The sequence below is a fragment of the Cydia pomonella genome, chromosome 9 (genome assembly GCF_033807575.1).
Source record: "Cydia pomonella isolate Wapato2018A chromosome 9, ilCydPomo1, whole genome shotgun sequence".
In the NCBI taxonomy this organism is placed as follows: Eukaryota; Metazoa; Arthropoda; class Insecta; order Lepidoptera; family Tortricidae; genus Cydia; species Cydia pomonella.
Window position 1 is genome coordinate 7,125,349 of NC_084711.1, and position 17,269 is coordinate 7,142,617.

General features: G+C 38.4%; 1 protein-coding gene across 2 annotated transcripts; it reads left to right on the plus strand.

Annotated features, from left to right (window-relative positions):
* The first annotated feature begins 424 nt into the window (after positions 1-424).
* LOC133521237 (uncharacterized) lies at positions 425-5,700 on the plus strand. 2 transcript variants are annotated; one of them, XR_009799876.1, is made up of 4 exons: positions 425-1,100; positions 3,037-3,246; positions 3,837-4,297; positions 5,157-5,700. XR_009799876.1 is itself a non-coding variant. In XM_061856083.1 (3 exons), the coding sequence occupies exons 1-3, from the start codon at positions 672-674 to the stop codon at positions 3,963-3,965; spliced, it is 768 nt and encodes a 255-aa protein (XP_061712067.1). In that variant the 5' UTR covers positions 425-671; the 3' UTR covers positions 3,966-5,700. The 2 variants fall into 2 exon arrangements, 1 of the variants encoding a protein (XP_061712067.1); XM_061856083.1 differs by having other exon boundaries at positions 3,837-5,700.
* Positions 5,701-17,269: the final 11,569 nt, after the last annotated feature.

Sequence of the window (17,269 nt, forward strand, 5' to 3'; positions counted from 1 at the left end):
ACTATATACTAAACTTAGGCCTTTGTCTACAGTTATCTACCATCTACGTATACAACTAATAAAGTGGTTTACAGACCATATACATATTTGATTTTATTACGTTTTAGGATTCATCCTTTTAAAATTAAATGTTTTTGTTGTTTCTAGGACTACAGGGTTCCATTGTGTAGAATGTAGACTACATTACGTAAGTGATTATTTGATGTTCAGTAACTTCAGTCACACTTACCGCCTAACATTCCTTCACCAAGTTTGAAAACAAGCGTCATTCATTACTCATGTTTGCATAACCGACTTTAAACAGAGCGGACTAACCATTCCGATGCTCCTTTGTTAATACTGGCCGCTAATAACCCCTTATCAAAACCAAACAGCATTAACTGACTTGGAAAGACTCTTCCAAATTAAACCTTAAGATAACTAAGGTACAAAATTTAAAATTGGAATGTCATCTTGTTTACGGTTGACGCATTATAATCATTGTAAATCATGAACTGCTAATGTGGTTAGCTCTTTAACCGTTTTAGCACGGCCGCTCGCCCCGCGCGCGGCCGCTGACTGGCAACGTCGCTCGCTCTAGCGACGTTGCCGGCCTTCTAGACACCGCTCTCGGCCCCCGCCAGCAGTCTCGCTAGAGCGCTATCCACTGTTCAACGTCATTATCGAACGCAATGGATTCCAATTCGGATTCCGGCGATACGTTCTTTAAACTGGAGCCAGATTCAGATAATGAGAGTTACACGAACTCGAAGGTGGAACCACGTTTGCAATGGAGTTCTGAGAACACTGTGAAGTTGATTGACACTATGGAAAGGGATTGTAAGGAGTTGTGGGACACAAGGCACCCTATGAATAAGGATAGAGCGGCGCGGCAGGCGAAGCTGCAGTACTTAGCGCTTATGTTCGGGACGACGGTCGAGGAGATAAGTAGGAAGATACACAACTTGAGGACGCAGTTTAACAACGAATTGCGGAAGATTAAGCGGCGGCAGTGCGGCGAGGAGCGCGGGGCGGCGGCGAGTGGGTGGGAGTACTTCGATGCCCTTTGCTTTTTGCGCTTGCCCCCCAACCCCCTCGATGTGGACGGAGTCAATCTAGCGGTATGTTTGTTGCTCTTTTGTTTTGACGGCGTATGAACTTTGAGTTTTAGCAAAGTTATTTCGAGCAAAGGTTAAATTAGCTATTATAACTTCAATTACTTGGTACCCCACAAAGATTATTGCTTGCCTAATACTGTTTGTTTTGATTTAAGTGCAGTAAAATCATAAATCTGAGAAGTTACATACATATGTAATTAAGTGTAAAGTTACAAATGTAGATAACTAGACTGACTAGGTGCTATTTTACAAATAGGAATTATGATAAATTTCACTTGATCACAGGTAATCAATTATTCTTAGAGATTAAGTGAAAATATTAAGCCATTTATAAAATTTCATTTAAATTAAAAATAATTACAAGCACTCTAATACCTTGCAAGCATCTCCGCTCGACAAAATAAATTTCCATTTATCTCCGACACTCGACCGTAACCAAATTAAAGAGGGTAATATTAAACACTCCAAGCTAAACTCAACCTTAACTCCATCACATAAAGTTCAAATCCATTGAAAAGTGGAGTGTAAACAAACCACTTGGCGATCCGGTTAGTGTTGTCACCCGTTGACATTTATAGCCTTGTAATAAGGACTGTTTATGGACAAATTGAATCTTTTGTACATTCCCTTTGCTTTGAGCCGATTAATAAATCAGACAGCGATATAAAACAGTAGCCAGTACGTATTTTCGTGTCAGTTTTTGGGCTGTAAGTTTTCCTCTAGCGTCGTGAGACTTGTGAGGCCCGCCATACAAAATTTTCCTGTTTTAAATTTGAACCTTGTTGTAGAAATAAATTGGGATGAATTTCGTTTCTTTGAAAAATCAATTAAAGAAAAGAAATGCTACATTATATGATTCTAATTAGATTGCGACTAATACATATTCGTACGCTAGAGGAAAACTTACAGCCCAGAAGCTGACACGAAAATACCTAAGTACTACCTACTGTTTTATATCGCTGTCTGATTTATTAATCAGCTCAAAGCAAAGGGAACGTACAAAGGATTAAATTTGTCCAAAAACAGTCCTTTCCTTCGGTCCACATTGTAATGTACATTGAGACTAGAATATCAAGAATGTGTCCATCTATTGACTCGTACCTACCTTCTTCTTACAGGCGTATGATAACGTTTTCCACGTGATAAAATAAACTCCCCTTCATAATACCGCATGTCTTCAACACTGGAAGACACATTTCAATCCAGATCCAGATTTAAAAAAAAATGTTATGATTTTGGTCCTATTTTGATACGATGTCGAAGATCGCTCACGCTGATTGGTGCATGCGAGATTCGTGCGTGAGATGCGCGCCTATCACCAACAATCGTTAAGCACGAATCTAAACCAATTCAAAATCATATCAAAGTATTCAATAAGAATCGACATCACTGTTATTGTCACGCTGTCACCTATGGCTACCTGTACCTACCTACGGCTATCATATCCAAATTACTGGGGCCACCATTCTGTTTGGCTCAACCTTATCGATCTTATCATCATTTCGTAGCGCTCAGCATACAAAAGAGGGCGCTTTGATTACTAAAACAAATTTAATTTGACATGGTACTTTCATTCGAGAACTTATCTCGTTTTAGTAATTCAAAATTTAAGATAAGGAATAAGTTTCTGTATAATAAACAAAAAATAATACAGGGCGAACTTTGGGACGGGTGGCGAAGTTAGTTTATTTTAGAATTTTTGTTTATTACCTACTATTTTGACGCAGCCTTAATTATTGTAAATTCAATGGACTTATTTCTTGTTGAAATTGTTGTTTTAATACTCGTGTATTACTTAGGCGAAGTCGGGCACCAACGGTGAAGTTAGGTATCCCTACGGTATATAGTTATGCCAACCCTAATTTTCAATAAATTGCAACATCGATAACGGTGTTTGATTTCAACAATTCTTTCAAAAACTAAAGCTATTCTTCCTTAGCTGGCAGAATTCCAAGCCGAAGAAGAGATGGAATTCGGAGCCGCACTCCGAGCCAATTCCATCAAGACCTCCAGCCCTACTGAAGCCCCCAAGCCCACCAGGGTGGCGGCTTCAGCCCCCCCGCCCCTGCCGCCCAGCGCTAACCCCCTCATGTGGCCGGAGGAGCCGGCGCCCAGGCTGCGACCAGGGATGGGGGCTGATGAATGCCAGGTAAGTCTCTTGATGCTTACGAGTATCTAGCACCAGCGGCTGATTAACATCTGATCTGACTCTAACTGGAGTGTGTATAAAAGTCAAGGCATCGCCCCCTCCCCCTCATGAGGTTGAAGGAGCCGGAGCCTAGGTTGCGTCCAGGGATGGGAACAGATGGACGCCAAATCAGTCCTTCTCTTGCTACCGACCATCATCTATAAAAGCTAGGTGTAAAGGCCATTCCTCTCACGTATCCAGAGAACACTGCACTTATGAATGACAGGTCGGGTCACACATCATCATGTAACTAGGTACTGATACTGGACAAAAACCACCCTAAACATCTCCACCGACGGATTATACACTTCTCTTATGCAACGTTTCTTTGCTCTCTGTTTCAACTCCTCCTCTTCCTCATCTCAAAAGAGTTTATGGGTCCGCTTTGTTAACCAGATCTCAAGCCTAACATGTCTCCACGGCCCCACTCAGGACACACCCTCCTGCATCCTGCTTAAAATAAAGTAAAACTGCTGATAAAAAAGTCATATAGCTCGCACTTCATATTCAAGAAATCAAGCAGCATTGTCAATCATTAATTATTCCTCCAGATTTTCGGCGACTTCGTAGCCTCAGAGCTGCGCACGCTCCGCTCAGACGACGCGCGCAAGAAACTCAAGCGCATTATACAGAAGGCCATCCTTCAGATCGGTGAAGAAGAAGATGGGAACGGCCCCTAGCGCTGTACGTCTCGCTCGCCCTCGCCCGATATGAACGCGTAGCGAACGAGATAGATTAGATGTCCCTAAGCCACTGCGATATCTAAAGACTTTCAAATGTGTTCTAAGATTTTTTTGTGATTTGTGATATATAGTTGAATCTCCAAGCCCAGAGGGCCTAGACACAAACACCAAACGAAAATAAACGTATCGGGATGACAGATGCTACGAAAAGTCACATGACTATTTCCATACATTATGTTGCCTCTGTCGCACTTGTAAATTCGTACGTAGGTGTGACAGGGAGGCAACACGTTAAACAAAGGGGAGGATCAGAGGCATTTTCATCTAAGGTAATTTTTTTCATAAAATAGGGGAAATACCTCGTTAATCTGTTCTTCTAATAAGTCAAATTTGAAATACATAGGTACAGTCAGCATCAAAAGTAGCGGATCAGACTACGCGTCAAAAAAATCTACCATTCTCAAACAGCTTATCAGAAAGATTAGAACAATTTAAACTGTAAAAGATGTTTTTGATCGCGAACTGCAGAGACTTATCCGTATTTGGAAAAGTTATCCAGCATGACAGATAATTTTATTGCGTCGTTTCATCCGCTATAGCTATACTATTGATACTGACTGTACTTAAGGATACACCATTTCATTTACCATGACGGGATTCCACTTATTGAAACTGCACAAAGAGAACCATACAATGTTAATCTCTTGTTTAACAATTTCCTTGTGAGCTCTGCTCTTCAAAGCCAGCGTGTGGTCAATTAATAACACAAAAGGATCAAGACTGGATAGAGTGACATACATGTAAGACACGACGCCGCAAAAAAGTTTGCCGGGTATCTTTTGTTGTCACTGCTTGTATTTTCACGCCTAATGACCGTCTCAAGTGGAATCCCGCCATGGTAAATGAAATGGACTATACGTTAGATCATTATATCTTCCAATGCCGGCTGTACACACTCGTCGAGAGACCCCATGACAGGTCAAAAACGAGTGTGTACATACTGCTCTCTTCTCGTCTGGCTCTTACTCGTCTCGTCTCGTCCTTCCCCGATTGAGTCGGAGCGGTGTCGATACTCTAGGCGAGAGGCTCTTGACGAGTATGTACAGCCGGCATAAAACAAAATCCCGCGCCGCGGCTGTCTATCTGTATGTTCGCGATAAACTCAAAAACTTCTGAACGGATTTTCAGGTTGCGGTCAGGTTCAGATGCGGTTTTCACCTATACCATTAGAGTGATTCTTGAGGAAGGTTTAGGTGTATAATTTGTTTAGCCGTGCGAAGCCGAAGCGGGTCGCTAATTATAAATATATACTTGTCCTATTACTTGCCATATTCTTCATTGAGTTACTGTATACTATTCATAATTTGGTTACATTTATAATGTAAATATTTAAGGAAGTATTATTGTTTGTGTTAAGATATATTATACCCACATTTAGTACCTGTTTATTAGGTAGGTACAACATTTTATTCCTCAGGGCGAATTTAAACGGCGCGCGAACTTGCATGCGAGTGTACAAGTTACATTGCGGATTATTGAGGTAACATTCAAATCAGCTGACCGATCAAATACCGCAATGTAGTAAAACTCATGCGAGTTCTCGCAAGATCTAATTCAGCCCTTAGGTAATCCGTGGTTAAGGTAGGTACTCGTATAACATCAAGAATAGCACACTCAAACACTACATAACTTCTCATGTTTCAAACTAAAATAATAAATTTCTAATATTTAACGTGTTGCGTTTAATTTCAATTTCTTTAGCTGTTTTAAATTCTTACCATTCTTATTACAGGCGCCAAAACCTCAAACAAATCCAATTACATAGTAATATGGTAATGAACCAATTAATAACTTTGCGAGTTTTATAATGACACGTCATTACATGAATCACCGTACACTAATGATACGTCATTAAATGAAGTGGCGTTAGACGTAATTCATTAGTCGAGGACCAGAAAAGCATGACGACGACAGAGATAGGGATTTTCTAATTATTAGTCACGGTGAAAGAAGCCTATTCGAAATTTAAATCTTGATCTGTTATTTATGTGATACGAACTTGACAACTCATAAGTCATAATCGATGAAGAAGCGCAAGGGCTGCATTGTAATTTGCGAGTCGTGTAAAGTTTTATTTTTTATTATAATGCCTATTCTATTTTTAGCTTTAACAAACAGTATGCCTCTAGACTTTATAACTCGGATACAATTATAAGTAGTCTACTCGACAAGTTCAAAATGGTGAAATATGGAGATACTACTTCTAAAAATACGTGTGATACTCACCTCCTCCTCATTGAATTTGGAATGATGTATAGAGAAATGTATTTGAAGCGTTAAAAAACGCACACAAAAAAATTCAAAAGTGGTAGACAAAAAAAGCGAATAAGAGAAGACATTTCCTTTTTCGCCAATATCTCAAAACGTATTAATAATTAAGAAATATGAACAGAATATTATTCAAGAGGAGGAAATTTTCAATCAAAAAGTCTTAACTTGCAGAACTGTATCTCCATTATTTATACTTTTTATTCAATGCTGAATATAGGTCTCTGCGCGTCATTAACGGATACTGCATCCAGAATATATCCCGCCTATTACTGGGCACGAAGTTCATCTCGCTTTATGGTCACTGCCGACTATAATGGCTAGGAGGCCGTCATATGTGTTATGAATATAATTGTTTAATGTTATTTGTGTGTACGATGTGCAGTCGTGTGCGACAGAACGTGGCGACAGATTGACGTGCTAATCGTCTGTCACGGAGCTGACAAACAACGTGTATCTAAATAGACAAGTGACACGGTAATGAACAGATGAAGGTAAAATTAATAGTTTGTTTATTAATAATTATGTTATTTATCACCTTATGACCGTCAATTTCATGGTAATTTCTAATCGTATTGCTGTTTGCGTGTAGGTGTTCAGGTGATCCGTCTGCTGGTTTGCCTCATGTATCATAAAAAAAGGTGTAGTTGTGTGAGTGATCGTGGCCACAGATTGACGTGTTAGTCGTCTGTCACAGCGCAACAAACATCGCGTATATAAATTTAGGTACATAACACGGGAATGACCTGGAACTTTATCTTTAACTTTATCACAGGAAAATTATCAGCTACTTGATTATTTGTCATGTTACTTCCTTTTATCGCTTTGTAAATATGACTCTTTTAGTTTTACTGCGATTATTTCGCTGTTATTGTCACACACACATGTGATGTGTAATCGTGTGAGAGATCATAGCATGATAGCGACAGATAGAAGTGATAATCGCGTGTCACGACTGACAAGCAACGCGTAAACAGACGTGATGCGGTAATGAGGGTCACAGGAAAATTATTTGTTGGTCGCTTATTTATAATCTTATTTTCCCTTCGACACCAATAAGATGAACTATTTTTAACGTAATTACCTGTCACGGCTCGGATAAACGAGGCGTAAATATACTTGACACGGTAAAGACAGGATTACATAAATATTGTTATTGTTTTCGATCTATAAAAAAAAATAAAAAAAAATAAAAAATAAAAAAAATTATTTATATTCAGATTCCTCCGATCCATAGATTGTTAGTTACAAGACACTTATAAAACTACATTAGTAAACTATCTTATATTACAGGTTTCATACAAATATCTATTTCTTAGGTCGTATGATATGGAGTTCGGTATAACGGCGGAGAATATCCGAATCCCACCTCTCTGCTATCATTCTCAGGATGCTGTTTGCGCTCCCCCTCATCCGCCTCACCACAGATGCCGTCTTCTTCCTCACTATAGCATAAAAGTCCTCTACAGCGGCATCGGCAAACATTCCAGAGGCGCTACAGAATCGAGGAAGCCCAAACAGCATTCTGAAAATGTTATTATATTGGATACGCAGGGTATTATAAGTCTTCAGCCTGAAACTGGCCCACAGGCCACACGTGTAAAAACTTTGACAGTAAGCTTTGAATAAAGTCAGCTTCACTTGGGCACTACAGCGATCTATAACATATGTTGGGATAGTAATTTCCAATTAGTAGACGGTTAGCTAAGTAATATGGCTTTGTCGGCGTAACTGATCTATACTGATACTGATACTTGGGGTAACTCCAGCCAGCAGATCCTGCAGCAAGGACTAGGGACGGGAGACCACAAGGGGGAGCCGAAGTTAATACAAAATAGTACTATAAGCTCGCATAACTTTGCTGATTCAACCTAAGCGACGATCAGCCACGGACGGACAGACAGACATTGAGAAACTATAAGGGTTCTTAGTTGACTACGGAACCCTAAAAACCATCCAACCGTTTCGTCTGCAGGCTTTCCAAAAATACTCAAAACCCCTACCTTTCTCTTCAATAGTTACAAGCAACAGAAACCCCTGCAAAATAAATATCAGTGAATCTCCGTGAATAAATCTCTCAGCGAAACGTCTAATGGGATGGCCTCCAGGCTCCCGCCTACGCTCATCAATAAACATGGAGGGGAGACGAACTTTCCTAATTAATTTTTAGTGATGGAAATTTAAAATGTTTAATGAGAGATTGTAAGTGATAGCAGAAAAATGAAGTTGGGATAGTAGAAGAAAGAAAATCACCTCTCACAGTATTTACACACTAAAGTACTACCCTGTCTACTACGTCAATTGAATTGAGATATCACGTTTTACCTACGTAGTTTATCTAATGAACTTAGGTAGGTACTTAACAAATTAGTTTAAATATTTAATAAATTACTAATTGAATAATATTGTATACATCTGAATAAGCTCATGGTGCGCTAAAAGGTCGCTAGTTAAAATAGTAGTATGTTATATAGTAACTCTATTGCATTGCGTCTTCATTTTGTTTAGCGCTCTGTCCCAATAGATGGCGCTGGGTGTAACGTTCTCGGTGTTAGAAATCATTTTTTGACAAATCTAATTTGCATTTTTTCTTGACTTTGTGTTTTGGTTTGTGGGTGACTAGAGGTTAAATTAGGTACTGCGCAGGTATAATATGTAGTTTTAAGAATCCAACTGAGAGAGACATTAAACCAAAAAAATGCATACCATCAGATCCACAGTCCACAGCCCACATCGCAGGCTTCGTCACATTACAGAAATTACGCGTTTGGCCTTCAACTAAGGTAGTGGTAGCTTTTAAAATAAGGTAGTGATGACTTTTGTTCATAAGTAGGGGCAAATTACTGTAGCTACAAGTAGCCAGGTGTAGGTGGCGAAGCACTGGCTATGTTTATTAAATATTACCACTAATTAAAAGTTGACGGAAGTAACTAGCCCAGTAATGAATTCTATTAACTCAAAACTAAATGTCGAAAGCTCAATAACGTAGTGTTCGCGTGATTTCGACTGACTTAGTATTCGGTAGCGTTTAACATGACTAAAAATACGCCAACAAAAACCAGCCCACCATTAAAAAAGTCGAAGCATCGCAAGCACGCGCGGCATTTTCCATTACAAGTTTATTCCCGGCTTCTTGCGAATACAAGCTTGAAAAACAAGCCGCATACCCGTTCCCGGGAAGCGAGCCAACGCGGCAAAAAACCGACAATCTCGGAATATATTTTAATAGCCAAGCGGTGACGGCTCAAAGGCGGTTATTTATCGCACGCCCTCTCTCATTGCTTCAACGAAACACAATTTCCAAACAACCTACACTTACAAAAAATAATTAAAACAACACCGTATAAACATCACCTTAAGATTCAATGTTAAATGTTGGCGGTAACGAATACAACGTTTGAAATTCGAACACATGGGACTAGTAATCATTCGATGTCTCATTCCAGTTTGTCTTATCGGATTTGCTCCGTTAATCCATAATAGACCTAATGGTGTTTTAATTACAGTTGAAATTAGTTTTATAGTGCTAGTGGAACGATTCGTGTAACGTCGGGAACGGTAATGAATTGTCGGGACAAGAGACAAGTTTAGGGCAATTCGCGAGGCGAGTACTCGAGTCGTTAATGATGTGGAGTATCGATAGCGTTTATCGATTAGCTGTAAATGGGATATCGAGCCATTAGTCTATTGTTGTATTTTTAACGATAAACTAATGAGCTTTAAGCTTTTGTAATAGCTAATATAACTTTTTAAAGAACAATGGAACGGAGGTCAATTCGAACTTATATGACATCATTTTGATATCAAAATGTACGTTTCGATTGGCCTGACGGTCATGAAAGAGATCAAATTATGTGTATTAATTAATAAATTAATACACATAATTAATTATGTACCATCACTTTCACGGAGCATCGAAACGGAGTGGTGAATTCCAGGTCATTTTGAGCCAGGTTACAATACTACATATACTCCCTGGATATTGACGTCGTTGGAGGGCATGTATATCCACCGGGTACTTTCTTCTCTTTCCTTCAACGCTGTAGGCTCAAAGTTAACCTGCTCCAAAGGGGAAAGGCACGTAACATGTATTCGAAATGTAAGATTGTGTTGTGTCCATGTCCCAAAGAGCGTGATATCAACTATCCGATCCGACTTGACTGTATTGTACTTGCCTCAATTTTATGGTAAAGTGCGGAAAGAGAAGAGTCGTGGAATACATATAAGGAAGCCTATACATTCTATGACTCTTCTCTTTACGCAGAGACTCTCTTTGCATCTTGTTTAACTTCAACTTTATTTTGTAGAATCTTTATAGCCTGAAAATAAATATCTGTAATTAATTTACGATTAACTTCCGAAAATGTCGTGTGCTTTAAGCACGAATTCCTTCTTTTTCGTTCTCTCAGTGCTGACTTGCTGAGGATCGCAGCCACAATAAGCCTCTGTCCATTGAGGGCGGTCGTAAGCCTAGACTTCCAATGCTACCTTATACGTACTTGGCCCCTAATAGGCTCAAATGCCCAATAAGTAATTCATCCGAAACATTAATAATGCCGTTTTCTGGATTAAACATGTGCTGAATACCAAAAATTAAGGTTTTGACTCTGACTTGACTGACTGTTTTGTGATCATCTCTACAAAATCAAATCACAACTGAGACATCTTTATTCATGACCACACAATGCCTCGCCGCATTATGCCCGATCACAACTGGAGATATCGTAAAATCAATAGTACGAGTATGCAAACCCACCCACCACGTATGCCTTGAGGCGATCTGATTAAACATGCGCTCGACTCAAGGGCTTTCAATCGTTAAAGTAATTGTGTATCAAATGGAGACACATTTTTATCTAAATCACCAAGATATTTTGCCCGGCAGAACCATTTTACGGTGGGTAAAAAGTCACACGGTTTGCAGAAGGTAATTTACGACTTTCTACTCGTAGCATTTACCTCATCAATCTTGATTTTTGTCTTCAGCTTATTGGAGATGTTTTGCCTGGACTACGAAAAAATTTTTAGAGACCCACCATAGCGTGAGTCTTCAATCAAAGTACTAACACATTTTGTGATTAAGACCACAGAATGTAATCGCTCTGTCAAAACCCTGCAGCTGAAAAGTTATACAAATTACGATGTTCCTCCTTGGCGCATACCGCTTGGCTTGCCCCTGTTCCTGTTACTGATGGATGTTTGTTTGGAAAAACATTGTCCTATTTGTGCAGTGATTCGGTTAGTCGATCCACAGACGAGTATATTTGTAAAAATAGAAGTAGGTATGTGGATAGTTAGTAGATATTTTTTTAAATTACAATATTCCAATAAAAAAAGGTATGTGGTGCTCATAAGCTCTCAATCGTCAACACAACTAACAATAAGTATAGCAAATAGAGACACACAATATTTAGATCAGTACCCCTAGTGTAACTTTGATCGACATCATAACGTGACGAACGCGTTTGCGTTAAGTCTCATTTTGTATAGGATTTTGAGGTTCCAAAACGTCCCGCTTGGCGCGCTCTTTCGAAATCCAATACAAAATGAGACTAAACGCAAACGCGTACGTCACGTTTGGAAATCGAATTTAATTACACTAGGGGTACAGATATCGTTATAGACACTCGAGGTAGACACATGATCCTACAATTATTAATACCGTTGTTTGACACACGCGACTAATATTGTTCTTCCTTGTCGTTTGACTTGTCCCCGTACCTTGCCAGGTGTTCGTATTTAGCTCGCTAGGGTTGTTACCCCTGGGTCCCAAAAAGTTCTTCTTGCAGCGTCAAGAGATCATCATCAATTTGCAAAAAATAAACGTATGACATGATTATGACGTGCTGTCAATCGTCAATGCCTAACTACTTATAAATCTTATGAGAGTTATGAGTATAAGCGTGTTGAATGTTTTATCTAAACATACATCTCAAGCCTCACCACTTCCCCGTCAGTACTCTAATGTTTACTCGGCACTAAAACAACAAATCTCCGAATAAACCGCAAAAAAACGGAATTTACGAGGTGAGAAAATAATTTATTCACGAGGTCGGTGTGAAGCCGGCGTGAAATTGAAAGAAAGCTGGTAAAAATAAACAGAGCCTCCGGGGACGGAACCCCGTCGGATGGTAAAAGTAGAAAGGCAAGTTTGCAGTGGAAATTTGTAATGGATATATTTGTGGCAATTTTACAGGTTGTATGATTCTATACTTCAGTTTTAAGTTTGGTCCACTAAAAACCAGCGCTATGGCTTGCCGTGGTAATGTGGAGTGGAGATCCTGTTCGTGTCTAAATTGAGTTAATTGTCTATTTTATAGTATTATCAAATTTTGTTCTAAATAATTGTGATGCGGGGACTTAATCGCGTATAAATCAGTACTTAAACTTTAAAATTATCTCCGACGACGTTTTGAGACTTTGTCCGATACCACGGGGCAATGCCATCCTCGAAATGTCGGAGGTAAGTTTAAAGTTTAAGAATACGTGATGAGGTCCCCTTAAAATAAATAATAATTTCGCGGGGACCGCTCGAACTGCGGATGCGCAACGGATGCTGTCTGCAGTAGACTCTGTGACGATCGTTATGGGAGGCCTATATCCAGCAGTGGACGTCCATTGCCGATAGATAGATAGTGATGTTATTTTTTTTTCTTTTCTTGATGCTATACTGTTGAACTTTGTAACCTTTCTTTTTTGGCTTCATCACACTTGAAAAAAACGATTGTAATTATTTATGTTTGAACCCTCGTATCTAACTCTTTATAATTAGCGTATGTAAATTCAATGTTCCGTGGTAAGAATAAACAGTACAGCCACACAAAATTAGAATTTATGCTAATAGGCAGCAGCTAACGGCCATGATTTTTAATGAGCACACGACAAACAGATGGTAATCAACACCTCTTAATCACTCTAAACATTAACCCTCTTATTAATAAAACTGTTATATGTCTCTTTCTAACAGATAAAGGCAAACGATTATTGATAGATTTGGTAGTTCGTCTTTAAATAACTGAAAGCATTTTATTTAGTAACTTAAAGCCCTCGAGGCCTACTTGCAGAATAATTTTTTTGAATTTTGAATATTTGAAATCTTAAAAATACTCCTTCTTAAATGTTTCTTTATTAGTGCCATTATAATAAACTGCAGATCATGTCAGGGAAATAAATTTACAGTACATATGGGGCTACTTTATAGCACTAGTGCGAGAAGTAGCATATTACGTTACTGTGTCGAACATTTAAAGGGCCATATGTACTGTAAAACGTTGTACGATACATGTGCGAATAGGTAATTCGCAACTCGTGTCGATTTAAAACACTCCCTTCGGTCGTGTTTTAATTTATCGCCACTCGTTTCGAATTTCCTATTTTTCGCACTTGTATCGTAATGTACTATTATACTACTATAAACAGTCACATGTTGCTCTCTCTTTTCCGTCTACTAGAATTATTTAACATCAGAAAGCATATCGTGAGAAAAATGGGTTTTTACTCAGGTGTTGCGAACGGTCTAGATAATTATAAAGCCATAATTATCCGATTAATTAATATTATTGAAAAGATAATTAACACCGATAACAAGAGATTCACTATTGCCTCGCATTTTACAACACTGGACAAATACAATGGTACCATCATCAATTCTATATTACCTCCACTATCTCCCCTCGCAATACTTATCTATCCATCTTCCTGTAAGAAAGGGGTTGTTAACACGAACCAGGGAATCGAGACCTTTGTATTCAAAGAATTTTGTAACAAAATTAGGTCCAGCATTAGCCACAAAAAGGGTTGTTCCCATGAGTATCGTCCATTTTACCTACTGATAAAAATTACGGTCCACGCCAACAATATTTTTCATGCAAATAAAATTCCCCGCATTTGAGTGCGTAAAGATGTAAAAAGTTTGTGCGAGGGCAAAGTAATGTGATAAAGTAGGGATGGGGACGAATATGTAATTTTGAATTGCACTGTAGAGTGGCTTTACGACGTTTTCTGCTTCATATTTTCGGTAAGTATTTCCATCTTATAAAACGTCAGTTAACATTTAGTTTATTAGATAAGTACCTACCTATTTAGGTAGTAGTTATGCCAGAAAGATTTAAGTAGATACGTAGTTTTAGTGATAACATATTTGTTTCAGTTTGTAGTTTTAATGTTTCCCAATTCTAGAAAATAAATAAGTAATGTACTTATAAATTTGAGGTTTCTCGTTGTCCTATTGTCTGTACTTATTGTTATATTACGTCCGAGAATTTACAAACAACCGCCGAGAGATGGCGTTAGTTACACGCTTACAGTGATATTATTTTCTTCTTAAAGGGATCTATTTTAGACATGCTTTAGACTACTTACTTAGGTAATTAATATGGATAATTGAATAATACGCACGTGTAACTGTTTAGTGCCAATAGACTTGTAGGCTGCCTACATAATTTTGATAAAAATAAACGTAAATCAACCGCACACATGAAATTAAAAATCTATCAGTTTTACGAGATTACAGTTAAGTATTCAAGAAAATTTTGCATACAACTGACCTGTGGATTATTTTTGTCTCCCTTGAAACAAAATGCCCATTAATTTCAGCCCAAAATGCCACCGGGCACAGTCGGAAACATTCGGCTTCATTACTCTATTTTCGGGCCCAAAAACACCACTCAATAAAAATAAAGCTAATAAAGTAACCTAACGAAATGACACAAAATCTATTGCAGAACTCTTTTCAACCAAACGCAGTCCTCATCAGTAATCAGCGCATACCTCGAGCCTTCAGAACAATACGCAGTAGTTTGAACGAGACGCGAGGTCGCATGAAGGTGAGCCACACACAACCAACCACTTTACACAGGCCTCTCACTCCCTGTAAAATCTACCCTCAGTGGCCTTAAGCAAGAGGTAAGCGAGGAGCGCGGAAGACCAGGTTACGTTGGGTGGTACAATACATGGGTGTGTGTGAAGTCTCGTATACGTCGGTTGGGCACACGCCGGCGAATTTTTACGTACGGTGAGCAGCTGAGTTGTAGAAAAATAAAATATAGTCATGGCATTGGTTAGCTTGTTTTAGTACTTAAAGTTCTGTTTTGTCTGGTTATGTAAATGTAGTAAAATTGAATATCATTAGATGCGTATACCGAGTAGTAGTCTGGCTACCGAAATATTACCTACACAAATTTTTGGCCAGAAATTAAAAAAATCTTGGTCTGGTCAGTATCAGGTCTTTGTGTAGTAGGAATTATAGTTTTGATGAACATATTTGTGATATTCTGTGCACACGTAAGGTACCTAAGGGAATCAGTTAAGTAAATATACGTTGACGTGCATTCAATGTCAGCTCACATAATTTCTACCACTATGTAAAATACAAATACATATATAGACATGTTTCACCAACATATTTTGTATATTTTATATTGTTAAATCAAATTACTAGTGACCAGTCACTTCACTCCACAGATTTCTTCTAAATATTGGTTTTCAATAACTCGTTACGTTCCAATGTTTGGATTTTATTAATATTGTCCAGAACTTCTAGATTATCCATTACTTTACACACTTGTCCTGTTCATGAGATTCAGGTATTAATAAATTCAAGTACTTAATTAAAGTTATAGGCAAATGTTAGTACTAGTACTTGAAGTATCAAAATAGTAATAGAGCACCAATCTACTAAATTGTTTACGACTTGTAAACATAGCAGTTTTTCGTTATACAACGCTTCACGTCAACTTCGCACATTGTAGTCATTATTTACGAGCTTAATAATAGTTTGCGGACCCCAATCGGTATAGTCGTTATTAATATTATTTAAACTAAACCCCTTATAAACCGCGAACAATTTGAATAAATGACATAAATTGACAACAGCCTTTAGGTTTTTTTTCAATCATAGACAATTGGTGATACAACAAGGAAAAATCTGTCAACAATATTTGGCTAGCCAGACTCTATATATAGGTAGTAATATCGAGTAATTTTATGACCTTTTAAGGGAAACATCTAGTAATAACGGTATTTAAATATTTCATATCTTGATGAAGTAATTTTGATAACACCTAGGTACGATTATTACTCCTACGATTTTTCATTCAACAATGGCTTTTTTTAAAAGTATATTTTCGTAGTTGTCTGTGGGTGATGATGTGTATCGTCAGCAATAATTACACTTTTTGACCCAAAAGGGCTACTGATTCTAAGTAGAAATAACATAAAGTTCCGAACTCCTTTAAAATATGAATATAATAATGGCCATTATGAATATTATCATTGTCCATATCGTGTTTATGTTTATGCTGACGGTGTTCGGTCGTCAATAGGGCGTCGTTTGCATTGGTAATGTCGATGTCGGTAGGAGTAAACAGCGAGGCTCGCGAGGGTAAACTGCGTCTCTCTCGCTACCAAATGTATCGACTATCTTGCATTAACTGCAAATCATACACACTGCAAGTTATGTAAATAGCCATTTACAGGTAAATGATCCATCTTGTGTTGCTGACGCTGTTCGGCGGTCCACAAGGCGTTATTTGCATTGTTAATGTCGGTGTCAGTAAACAACGAGGCTCGCGAGGATAAACTGAGCCTCTCACTACCCAATTTATCATTTATCTTGTAATATAATCATTTATCTTGTAATAACTACAAATCATACTGCAAGGTCTGTAAATACACATTTACAAGTAAATGATGTAATATCTCGTGTTGCTGACGCTGTTAGGCCGTCACTAGGGCGTCATTTGCATTGGTAATGTCGGTGTGAGTAAACAACGAGGCCCGCGAGGGTAAACTGAGCCTGTCACTACCCAATTTATCATTTATCTTGTAATATTGATTAACTACAAATCATACTGCAAGGTCTGTAAATACACATTTACAAGACAATGATGTATCTCGTGTTGCTGACGCTGTTCGGCCGTCAATAGGGCGGCATTTGCATTAGTAATGTCGGTGCGAGTAAACAACGAGGCCCG